The sequence below is a fragment of the Megalobrama amblycephala genome, linkage group LG2 (genome assembly GCF_018812025.1).
Source record: "Megalobrama amblycephala isolate DHTTF-2021 linkage group LG2, ASM1881202v1, whole genome shotgun sequence".
In the NCBI taxonomy this organism is placed as follows: domain Eukaryota; kingdom Metazoa; phylum Chordata; class Actinopteri; order Cypriniformes; family Xenocyprididae; genus Megalobrama; species Megalobrama amblycephala.
This window is the reverse complement of record NC_063045.1, coordinates 52,018,350-52,031,806: the sequence shown is the minus strand read 5'-3', so window position 1 is coordinate 52,031,806 and position 13,457 is coordinate 52,018,350. Positions and strand designations below refer to the sequence as shown.

Genomic DNA, 13,457 nt, shown 5'->3' with positions numbered 1-13,457 from the left:
TTGTTTGTGAAAAAGTCATGGGCAAAAGCCCAAAATAAAATGTAAGCATTAGAAGTTGACAGATTTTTATCATTTGTGCATATTTATTTAGAAGAATGCAAAATAAAACGGGAGGGTTTGCTGTTTGTTTAAACCTGTTGTTATTGACAATAGATGTTTAAATATTTTGTCTAAATCTATGACCATTCATAGTATATTTTCAATATTTTTTCTAAATCTGTCATCATTGAAAATATATTTTTAATATTTTGTCTTAATCTGGTATCGTTGCCCTATTGAAATGAGTCCAATTTATGTTTTTTTATACTTAAAAATATTAACACATTTAATATATATTTATTGTAAAAACAGTTAAATCAGAAATTCACAATTTTTACAGAGTTGTCTTTTAACTTGTAAATCAGTGAATGTTGTAGTTTATTATTGATGCTCAAACAAACTGTGTATGCGCGCTCGCGGCTCACTGATATTTCTGCATCTGTTGCTTTGTCTTGCCAGTGCTCTCGTTCGGCACATTATTTCTCTTCTCCGACTCTGAAGCTCTTGGTTTTAGTGTTAGCGTGGCACCGGTTCGGTTGTTTTTTCAAGCGCTATTTCTAGAAAGTTCCCTCAGTGCCGCATATTGATTGAAAAATTGCACTTGACTACGTTCTTAGAATCCGTGATCCGATGCAGTCATCTCAACCATCAAATTCCAGAAGCAGGAAATAGACATAATTTTTTTTTTTTTTTTTCTGGTGCTGAAATGTCTTTTGGTGTTGGTAAAAAATAAAACTAACTCCACTTAATTTCGGGTTAAAATGCGTTGTTGTAACGTGCGTTACTGAGATTTTAACGAGTATAATATTACTCACATTAGTAATGCATTATATTGCTGCGTTACAGCAAAAAGTAATATATTACTGTGATATAGTTACTTTTGTAATGCGTTACTCCCAATACTGATGACATCACATAAAGAATGGCACATTAGTTTCCAGGCATCTACACCTTTAAACACACACGATGATATCACCTGATAAAGCCTTTATTGGACAACCCTTTTTTTGTATTATCGAATGAAAGAATGAAAAGTATGTATACGTCTGAAATGTCAGTCTAATAATAGTCCTGTTGTACAGCAGCATTGGTGTGTGTGTCTGTCTCGTGAGGGCCTGGAAACACAGCGGGCCCTTGTTACCAGTGGTCTCCAAATTAAATTTCCTATTCGTCTCAGTAAGCCTTTCCCGTAATTATGTAAATATGATGTCTCTGTAACGTGTCCATATGATACTCAATAAAGTGTAAGGTTGAGTAACGCAAAAGCTAGAAATGTTTTGAATTAAGCTTGTTGGCATCTGGCTAAATCCGACCGGTACGTATAACCACACCTGTGTTTTATTATTAGGAGTTTGGACAGAAAGAAGGGAAGAACGGAGGAAGGGAAATAAGTAGTGGTAGAGAGGAAAAGAAGTGGTAGAAGGGCTTGAGATATAAGGGTCAAGGACTGTGAAACCAGAGGTAACATTAAGGGCTTGTCTCTCCTTCCTCTAAACGTAACAAATAAAGAATGTATTATCTTTTCTGAGCTCTCAAAAGTAGTATTGTGAATTGGCATGAGCTTATTTGTCAATCAAGAAAACACATTTCAGTGTAATCACTCTAAATCCAATATTAAGTCCTTGTTAAAAATTTCTGTCCTCATGTTTTCCGACAGTTTTAACAACTGTCAACAGTGTTTTGAAGGTTGAGGAAGCTAGGCTTAAAGATCACAACAGTTGTTAAACCATGAGATAAAGATTTGGACATTGTGTTGACTAGAAGATGATTGTACCAACTGTACTTTTTACTGTGTGTGTGTGTGTGTGTGTGTGTGTGTGTGTGTGTGTGTGTGTGTGTGTGTGTGTGTGTGTATATATATATATATATATATATATATATATATATATATATATATATATACAGGCCCTAAAACTAGATTTTTGCCACACCTGCTATGGACAGTGACTTGAGAAAATTTACCATCCATAAATATTTTCTAGTGGCCATGAAACTGTTTTTGCAGTAATGACACCAAAATTGTAGATATCAGTGAAAAGTCACAATTCTTTATTCCAATTTTGATACCACAGCTAAAACTACTAGCTAGCCTAACTAATAGAAATTTAAAACATTATTAAAGACAAGTAAACAGGCAGTAATAAAATAAGAACAAAGAATCAAATTACAAGCAATAGCACAAATAAAAACAATAGAACTAAGATACAAATTAAATGAACAGTGCTTTTCAGGTGGGTTTTTCAGGTAGGTCTAACAGTAGTATAAGGGTGCTGTAACTTCAAGACCTAATGCACGGATCCAATATACTGATACTGTACAGATGCATTTTCTTTCTCTACTGTTTACATTCACTTTAAGACTTAAGACTGTGTAACATTACTGACTATGTTAACTATGATACCCATCCAGACAGACATTTTATTATTATTATAATTTTTTTTTTTTTACATCATTTTGTGTGGATTTGTCCATTCAAATGCAAGGCATGAAAGAGAGCTCAATTTAGTATTTGCATGCTGTCTATGATGGGGCTTTCTGGGTAATGAATCGAGTTCCCTTTTGCATCTTCTTGCACCTGAATATTTAAATCGGCAATTCTTAAACTTTCGTGATGATGGAGCACTGGCCCACCAACTGACCGTTCACGTTTGCTAACATTCATGTTCTCACAATATTGCATTGTTTCCAGCCAGCAGACGATTGACACCAGTTCTGGTTTTTACTCTCATTTGGTGCTTGGCGAGTGTTCATTTTAGATATATATTAGGCTTGCAGTGGTAGTCAGTGTTACCGGTGTTACCCAGTGTCCGGCTATACAACTTGCCCACCGCGGCACCGCTGCCCCTGCTCTTTTGCTTTTTTATAAAAATGAAAACCATTTAGTTCAGTTAGACAACTGACTATACAATTGTAAATTGAAATCGTCTGCTCTGCTCCGCTCCATACAGCACGAGCTTCAGAGTCGCAGCATAGTGCAGCAGGACTCAGATTTCTCTCAAGTTGATGGTGGAGGATTTGGTGTGAAAGCGATAAGTAACAGATCCTGAGAATCATTGACAAATATCTTTTCTTACAAAATGTGCAGTCAATACAGCCTCTCCTTATACACAGAGTATGCACAATCACGAATACAAACGCTAAAGTGAAAGCTAAAAGCAAGCGCAAATTCAAAAGCAATCTCCAAATGTTATGTAAAAAGTTTCAGCAAGTTTGTAAGTTTGTGTACAACTCGTTTGCTATCTCTGAATTGTCTTATATTTTACTCCTTTTTTTTTTTTTTTTTTTTTTTTTTTTTTTTATCGTGTTGCAGTGGTAATATTATCCACATGCTAACCTGATGGCTTAAAACCTGGTGAGATATCTGGATGGGGAATAGCTCAGAGGCATCTTTATGGCCACAGTCCATTGAGAGTTTTCATGGCTAATTTTGTTAGCGTTGTAGCCAGAACTCTTAGCATGTGTTTTCAAGCAGTCACTGTGGTTTACATAAGCCTGCTTCATTGTGTATTGAAAACTTCAGCTGCTCTGTGAGGCCAAAGCTCTGCATTATACAATTTAACCAAGCCTGAAAGTCCATTCTGAATTGTTGTTTAGACGTTTAGTGATGGCTTGAGTGTTTTGTTGCATATATTTACACTCCCACGTTTGCCTCGGACACAATGGGGATCATTTTGAGAGCACTTTCTTTTGAAGTTTGATTCAAAACAAGTATCTTGCAGCACCGAAGCCAAGACCTCAAACATCTCCAGGCCATTTTTACCTTCAAATCCTTAGTAATGTACTTGGCATGGGCATTAGCCCTGATAGCTAATATATGCATGCCTTTCTCCTGAATAACCCAAAAAATATGGTGCCTTTCTGTTATACTGTTTTATGCAAGCATGTACCCAGTCCCCGGTGCCAAACAGTTAGGCCTTGGAAATACAATGGCTTTGGCAAAGCAAGTAAGAATCGAAAGTATCCCAGATAATGCTAGATGTTATATTACAGAGAGGCTGATCAGTTCAAAATATAGACCAGTACCACATTTGAGTTAACTTTCAGTAAACAGAGTTATACAAGCATTTGACCAACTTGAAGGACTGTCTCTTGAAGGACTGTCTCTTTCTAAACTTTCTAAAATTCAGGGTCGGCATGGTTTAAGCAAGTACGAGTGGTCAGAGCCAAGGTTTGTCAAAAATTTCTTCCCTCATCAATTAATTTGCAAGGAACGGCCCTGTAAGTAGCCAAATCTGAGGAGAGATATATTTAAAAAATGCTTCTCTTCAAGGTTAGAGCAAAGCCACCATTTTGTGGACTTCTCATCTTGATCTCACCTTGTTTCTCAAATGACAAGTCAATATATGAGCTTGAACTTTGTATACCTTCCATATAACATGAGAAAAGGAAGTTAACCATAACCAAAAACCTGATTAAGAACATCCAAATATTGATAATTCATCACAGTCTTCGAGACACTTTGAGAGATGTTGCGTGTCTTTGTGTGTGTCTACGCCTTGTTCCTGGCCATTTAATATCTCTGACCTGGGTGGGTAACATAGGGAAAGCACCTGTGCCGGCCCCTCCTAAGCACACTAATAGGGGACCATCCGGGGCCCCTGATTACCATCCCTTGGGGAGGCAAGAACTCGGCCAACCAGCAAAACCGTTCCCCATGTCTATTTTTTACGAAACAGGGCAAGAAGAGAATGTCCTCATATATACCTAAAGGATTCAGTTTTTATTGTAATTGACTGCAAAAGCTCACAGCGTGGGTCCGAGATCTCTGGAGTTTGGAACCAGAGTTGCTGCACGGCCATCTACGTTTGTAAAATTACTCCGCTGATGAAAAGTTATGGCCTTGCAGATTTCCGACCCTCCCAAGCATCTGCCTCACTGTGCTGTCAAGAGATTCTCTGCACCCCTTTGCCTTGAATTGATGTGACTTTTTTGATGACAAAACCCTCATCAACACGACCTCTGATGGAATAAAAAGGCTTCATTTGGGACACAGTCTTCATATCCTGTGACGCTTCTAATTTCCCTAAAAAAAAAATGAGAACCTCTTTAAGCCTTTTGTATGTAAGAAAATTGGCAGTGGCAGAAGTGGGGAAAAACAGGGTGAAAGGGAAGAAAAGGGGAAAAACTGTTCATTTGAATACAGATGATGGAACACAAATACAGCTGAGATTCCAGGTGTTAAGTTAATTTCTTTTAAATGTTTTTTGTTAAACTTGTAAAGTTGTCACTTGTAAAATCCCCCCCCCCCCCCCCCCTTTTTTATTATATTATATTATATTATATTATATTATCATATTATACTATTTAATACTTTTTATTTACTTTACTTTTTTATTTTTTTCTCATATATTGTTTGTATATTATTCATATAATTCATTTTGTTTTATTTTTTAATATATTTTTATATATTTATTTATATGATCACATATTTTTAAAAATGTATAGTAAAATGGGGAATGCTGGTAGATGGACAGTCTCAAGCATCTCAAGTTTTCTAGTTAACATCTTATGTTAACATCAAATTTTGACAGCCAAATGGAAAAAATTATGGCTTTCTGCCATAAGAATTTTCTATATTGCCACATTTGCATGCTATTAAGTTTGACCAATATGTTAAAAAGTCTTGACCCAACCCATTCCAGAGCTTCTCTTGTTACCAGGACATCAAGACATGTTCGTTTGCTGTAGTATCCCATGCTGTAGTATCCCTGCACTTGGAAAACCACCTGCCTTTTATCTACAACCAATCTGGACATTTCATTTATGTGCCTATTCCCATCCATAGAAGAAATTCAAGAACATTTGTTGAGTCGAGTCTGGAGAATGTGCGGTAGGAGTCTGGAGCACCTGGGTCAAGATGGAGACACAGCAGAAGAATGTTCCTGTATCGTTTTCATTCGTACACAGCATGCATCCACAACTTTATCGCTATTCTCAGATGACCTGATTCCAAAACCAGCATCAAAAACAAACAGAACACCTCAAGCAAACTGCAACTGGAAAAGGCAAGAAGAAAGGCCTGTATACTGTTTGTTTGAATTCTCATGTCCGACAATTTTTTTAAAACTTTTTTCAGTAGCTTTCACATACTTTCAAATGCCCCTGCACTACTATGTTTATCGAAATCCTCACCAAGGTTTTAAATCACAGCAGATGCCTCCGTCTTTACACTAACAACTCATTATTCACCCACAATTCACTTTGCTCTGTGTCTGTCAACACCCGCTTTGATTTAAAACTGTCTGCAGTGCGAAAGAGAAACTAAATATACTGTTGTTTGTCTCTCTCTTCTCTTTTGTACATTTTTAAATCTCTATTTGCGAGAGCCCCGTGCTACCCGCTGCTCTGTTTGTTGCTTCAATTTGTCAGCAGGTCACGCTGTCTCTTTTAATTAAGAGCGACGTGCCGATCCGCGCAGGGCCAAGTTCCCCAAGATGCTCCTACTGTCTTCGTCGGTGGCACGCTTTTTGTGTTCTGGATATTTATTTGTTTGTCCTTGAGCTTGGGGAGGGGAAAAGGGCAGTTGTTTGCTAAAAAAAACTTTATGTCCAGGTTTATACTATAATCTATCCCAGCTCTTTTTGCCAAAAGCAATTCACAAATGCTGCAACTCAAGCTAGGGTGTAATGCGAAGCACACAGGGGAAAGAGGAGCGCGCATACCTCCGTCATGCAGCACGCCAGCGCGGGGCTCGTGGGCCAGATGTGCTCGGCTCTTAAACATGTGTAGCAAAAATTGTAAGGATGAACAAAGGCAGTAATGAAATCAGATGTGCATGCCAAATGCCTTTGACTTGCAAGATTGCAGGAGCAGATTTCTTCCCGTAATGCTTTGCTTTGTAGGGGCAGGCTGCCCTAGGGAGTGGGTGGGTGATTATTAATGACTACTAGTTGAATTATCGACATGCTACTTGACTTTTTTTTCATGGTGTAAAACATATATTTCCTTTTGTCCATTTATATGCTTGTATATGTGTGAATAAAAAGGGATTTTGTTGTTTATGTGATATGAGAAGGGTTGGCGTGCAGATGGAGGAGGCAATCACAATGGTACTCTAGGACACACAAACACACTGACGCAAGCCTACAGTCGAAACAATTGCGATTGTGCCCCTTTCAATCCAATGATGTCACCATTCCACTCTTCCTTGAGCTTCCTATCAGGTTTCAGATCAGCACCCTTGGCTGCTTTTCAGTTCTTGGTTTTGGAAGAATTATAATCCTTGAATGAATACACACACAAATACTCTGTTCCAAAACTAGTGAGCTGCCTTATAGAGATGGTATTTTAAGAAACCATGGGCCCGCTTCCAACGCAAAGACAGTCAAAATTTAAGCACGTTAATTATGCCACTTTTTTTGGGCTAAATACTAAGGTAGCGCCTTCACCGAAAAAGAAATCCCATAATGCATTGTGATGAGCTCAGTGAAATAAATCCAAGATGGCAGAAAAAAGTATATAATATAAATATAAATAAATAAATAAAAGGTTTGGGGTCGGTAAGATTTGTTTAATGCTTTTGAAGTCTCTTATGCTCACTAAGGCTGCCTTTATTCAGTCAAAAATGCAATGAAAACTGTAATATTGTGAAATAATATGCAATTTAAAATAGTTTTGTATTTTAATATAATTTAATATGTAATTTATTCCTGTGATGACAAAGCTGAATTTTCATTACTCCAGTCTTCAGTGTCACATGATCCTTCAGAAATCATTCTAATATGCTGATTTCTTATTATTCTCAATCAGTTGTTCTGCTTATTATTTTTGGTTAAACTGTGATGCATTTATTTATTTATTTATTAGGATTTTTTGATAAGTAGGAAGTCCAAAAGAACAGCATTTATTTGAAATATATTATATTATTATATTATGAACATTTTTACAGTCACTTTTGATCAATTTAATGTACCCTCCTTTAAAAAAAAAAATCTTTTGAGTGCTAGTATATTTGATTCAATTAAATAAACATAAAAAAAATTGTAATTAAAAGTGCATTTACAATAGCTTTGCTCCAAAGCCTAGTGCGCTGCATGCTGCCTACTAAGGGAGCATTATAACCATCATGCAATCTCATACGTGACTGATTTGTAACCTTCTCAAAGCAACTCCACGTGCCACGCAAATAGCACTTTGCGTTGAAGACTAAACACGCAACTGATTCAATAGAGCTTTATGTTTGCATTTGACTAAGCTTACAGAGTGAAACTCTAATGAATATAAAAACACATTTATACTTACAAATATCTCATTTTTATTTTTCAAATTTTTATTGATGCTCTTCTACATTGAATGAAATATGTTTCCAATCAAGATTTCTTTGTACTCATTGCGCAATACACTCTGGGATTGTTTTTTACTGCGAAACTTGCTGCATTAAAATTTTTCCAGGACGAGTTATCTTCTGCCTTTCAAAGCTAGCATTTATCAGGTTTTGGAACAGACCTATAGACTCCTCATCAGGGAAGCTCATCAGGCAAACCGATAATGATCATCTTCATCACCACAGAGTGAAAGCCACGTTTCCCAGCATTAGTGACGGTTCGTAAAAAACATTCACGCCGAGTCAACGCTTTACGAGGGGGTCGGATTGGATTGTGTGTTTGGCTGTTCAACCATGTCCATCCTACTTCATTTTCAGTTTCACTTTTCTGGAAACTCTCACTGACTTTGGGGTTTAATCTAATCAGTATCTTTGTCAGAGAAACACTGAACAAATATGGTTTTAGGCAGTCGGCCAGGCATAAGTGGTACACCCAGTTCTGATTCTAATACGGAATGCTGTTGCTGTTGGCACATACTTCCAAAGTCCTTTTTTCCTTTTGGTCCACATGCGGATCCCAGCACATGGTCATCTGGTCAAAGCCAGAGGTGTACTTTTATCCATGAATGAATAAGGCTGTTAGTTCTGTGTGGAATTGACCATTTCATCACTAGTGGAGACTTGGAGCAGTGCCCTCTATAAAGAAACAAAAGGTAGATCCCAGGGGTCCTTTGTTGAAAAGAAACTACACACATTCACAGTGATGTCAAGTTGCTCTAGGGAGGCAAACAGAAATAGCACAATGAATACAAAGACTTGGGTATCGAAATGATGTTATACTGCATATTTGCACAATATGACTGACAGTTATGCATCACATTAAGTTTTAGTTTGTTGATGTTAAAACCACGTAATCCAAATGGATGGATTAAAGTTTTATATGCAGTTCAAATACATAAGTCTTATATTTATTCGTATATATTTTTTTAGTTTATATTGGTGCCATATCGGCCAATTTTTGGTTGAGTTTTACTATTTTGGTTGATAATGGATGTATGTCCTTGAATAATGTATATTTAATTGTACATGCTTATTTCCCCTATTTCTGTCCAGGATTATTAAATAAACAGTCCTTTTTTGGCCTATAGCGGAGCACTAGCGAACCAATGGAAATGGCTTTTGCTCCATGTTATCATTAGTCTTCACCTACTCCATTTTCCAGAGTATTTCTGTCTCTCATTTTCTCTCTCACCCCTGGTATCCGTATTGGATTCTTGGCCTGTAGGAGTGTCATCGTGGCAGCAGTATCAGTTCTAATTGAAATCACATGCGGATCATCTGTCACTATGGTGTTATGATGATTGATCAGGTTTTATGAAGACATAAGGAGGGTGTTGCCATGCGGCCAGATAAACCAGATGTTTGTCAAGGAGTGTCCTTAATGCATTAGTTGCCCTTGAGACCTCATGCACTTCCTTTTCAATTAAAATAAATTGACTGTGCTAGTTGTGTTTCACCTCCAAGCCAAAAGGGGTGCTATGTTTTTTTGTTTTTTTTTTAAATATTGTTTTTTGCTTTGCTACATGTTTTAATTCTCGTTTACGGTTCACATGTCTGATTGTTTGGATCTTGGCTCTTGGGAAAGACTGTTTTGTCAATGCCACAGTCTAGGAAGGAAGTATGTTTTTAAGGAGAGCAAGAGAAAATCTTGCTTTTTTGGGTAGAGTTGTGTTTTTTTTTTTTTTTCCCCCTCTTTCATTCATTCCAGATGTCTGCCATTTCTCTCTCTCGCACTTCCTTTTTTCTTATCTTTGTCTTTTCCCCTCCCACATCCCATCCCCATCTGTACACACACACACACATGCTGTATTATTGTAGTGTGTGTTGGTGTTAGCATGTCAGAGAGCGAGGCTGAGCGATTGTACTAAAGGGGAAATAAAACGTTCAAGCTTGTTGGGTCTTCAATCTCGTAGATCAGTCTCATATTTTCTTTGACACAACATCTCTTTCTCTTACTCTTTCTTTCTGTCAATATATCTCTTCAGTAGCTCTCCCCTGTCTTGTTTTCCTCTATAAAAGAGTCTGAAACAGTAGAATAAGGTGTATATAAATAAGGTGTATATAAATAGTATATAATACTGCTGTGTTGTGTTATGGCAGAGTTTTTATTTATTTATTTATTTATTTTATTTATTTTTACTGAGGCCACTGGCTTACAAGGCTATAACTGTTTGAGATTGCCGTGCGAGTATGACTTTTTTATGTCTAACTATCTGGTCTGCCTTACTATCATGTAGCCAGAACTTAAATTAAACGACTGCCATAATAATAATACCATAATCATACCACAATAATACCACAATCATACCATAATAATAGTCATAAAAGTTTTTTTTTTTTTTTTAATTATTCATGAAATTAAATTATGGTTATAAATTATGTATTATATTTTTAATTGTATTTTATTTATATATTTTAAATTATTTCATTTTAAATTATTTTATAATACATATTTATTAATTATATAATTGTATTTTAAAGTAAATATGTATAATTTTAAAGTAAATATGTATAATTATATAATTAAATAAATTTATATTATAATAAATAATTATTTCATTTGGTTGCTTTACTGGTCAGTAATAATGTTGTGTCAGTTTTGGTTCTGAGTGGTTCTAGGCAGTCTGTGAACGTACCTAAACAGCTCTAGGACTGCTTTCACTCTCTTTTTTATGATCCAGTCCCATCTTTATTAAATATTAATTTGAAACTTAAGAGAACCAGGAGCTGGTTAATGTATCCTGTCAGTGGTTCTGCAGCATGCAGACTAAATAACTTAAACATCTGCAGATGGAAATCCTTTGTGAGTGTGTGTGTACAGTATGTTCACCTGTGGGGTAATGAATTAACCTGCTGCACTAGCTGATGGCATGATGCCCAGGTAATGCCATATAGTGATCGTATACTCATCGTTCAGAAAGGTGATGATGGTTGTAACAAACTAATTTCCTCTGTGTTTCTCATTCTACAGTTGAGGTACCAACATGGGCTGTCCACCCCAGATCTGCGTCAGACTTTACCCAACCTCAAAAACTTCCTAGAGCATGGACTACTTGTAAGATGGTGAGTTATAGCATTGTTATTGGTGTTTGCTAAACTATGGCCATGAAGCATATCTTAATTTGTGATTTGAGACTTATTATTAAGTTGGCTTGAAAAAGCCAACTTACTGTTATGCTATTTTCTTCTGAGACTAAAATTTCCAACTCTAACTCCTCCTAGAGCTTTAACTCTAGCTTTAATAGCAACACCTTAGCGACCACCCGAGTACCCTAGCAACCGCTTAGCAACACCATAGCGACCACCCCGAGTACCCTAGCAACCGCATAGCAACACCCTAGCAACCACGTAGCAACACCCTAGCAACCACCCAGAATACCTAAGCAACCATCCCGAGTACCCTAGCAACCGCATAGCAACACCTCAGCAACCACACAGAGCACCCTAGTACTCTATCAAAATTACTAAACTAAAACTGAAACTTTCAAACTGAAAACTTTTAAAACCGCTTCAAACTTTCTGGACCGGCTTTTTCAAGCCAACTTAAAGTTTGTCTCGACAAACTTTTTTTATCTAGTTTTTATGTGGTGGGTGGTACAACTGGCAAAAAATACTATAGACTGACTTTGATTGAGGGATTCGAGCCATATCTAGTGCCTAGAATGTTATTTTGACTTGGCAGTAACATTCTGGCAACTACTGTAGTTTTTATTTATTTATTTTATTATTATCTTTGAACAGCACCGACTTTTTATCTTATATTAATTTTTTACAATTCTTATTTTTCTAAAGAAAATGTTAAAAATATTAACAACATGAATATTTTCATATTTTCTTTTTGTGTGTAAAAATATTTTATTTATATATATTTTTTCATATCGTCTTATTTTTTTCACAGAAAATAAAAAAAAAAAATCTTTTTTTTTTTTCAGGTTTTTATTCATATTTTTCCAGAAAATGTAAAATATTAATTATATTAATTTATTTTCAGAAAATGTAAAAATCTTAAGCTATATTTACGATTCTGTTCTCAAACTGGTAAATCATTTAGCTTTACTTTAAGGTCTAAAAGGTTTATAAACAGTACATTTGCTCTCTAAATCTGGTGTCTGTTGATATGCACTATGATAAACCACTGTAGTAATCTTGCCAGCTTTAGAAAGCAAAAAAATGAGCATTTTCACAACAATGATGATAAAAATTCCCAAGTGTATCCCTTTTAAAACCAATGGCAGTCAAAAACACCCAGTTAAAAAAAAAAGCCTGCTTTTGATCTCTCCAGCTCTTTCTTGGTTCAGTGATAGGCAAACCACCTATCTGAACATTAATTTAATAATCTGTGTTTTGAAAGGAAGGATGCCAGCGTAAGTAAAACGCTTCAGAACCCCCCCCCAAGTAATGTTTAATGGGTTGTGAATGCTTATGATGGAACAGATGAAAGTATGACCTTTTGACCTTTTGAACCATACAGAGTGGCAGGAAGTAGAGGAGGAAGTGGAAGTCCGGTGAACCGGCGGTTGCGCTGCATGGCTAAACGGACCTGGAGGGCAGTCGTGTTGACTCGATGGTACGCTTAGAACCGTGAAAGAGCAGTTTCCGTCTCCCCCGGGGAGGGGGGACCATATACACAAACACAAAACTGCAGAACATTCCTTTCGACATCTTCCTCATGCAGCCCCGCAGCCGTAAACCATAACTTACAGCACATTGAGACCCTCTTAGAGTAATGTTACGTTATACGGTGTGGCTTTCTGCTAGCGTTGACTCCTGAGTGAGACAAACAGGAGGTCTAGACTCGTTCTCCAGCGCTGGAAGCAACTCTCTGAAAAATGAAATATAGAGTAAATGGATTCTTTTATTTTCCGTTTGTTGCAGACTGCTTTTATTACCCTTGCATCCACTTCCTCTCCTATACTCCCTCCCCTCTTAGTTTAGATAATGTTTCCAGGGCAGGGGCCAGAGATGTGAATTATCGGCGCATAAAAATCTGCATCAGGGCAGCTGCAGGAGTTCCTTTGAGGGAAAAAGAAGGGGACGGGAATCGCAGAGAAAGCACGGGAAGAAATGGAAATACTGCACAGGTGTACCATGGGAA

General features: G+C 36.8%; 1 protein-coding gene across 2 annotated transcripts in view; it reads left to right on the top strand.

Annotated features, from left to right (window-relative positions):
- The window catches only part of uvrag (UV radiation resistance associated gene), a 131,226-nt gene that overhangs the window by 106,325 nt on the left and 11,444 nt on the right, over positions 1-13,457 (top strand). For both annotated transcript variants that reach the window (XM_048180779.1, XM_048180780.1), the window contains one exon: positions 11,334-11,425. In XM_048180779.1, coding sequence (XP_048036736.1) covers positions 11,334-11,425 — 92 coding nt within the window. The remainder of the gene's footprint in view (positions 1-11,333; positions 11,426-13,457) is intronic.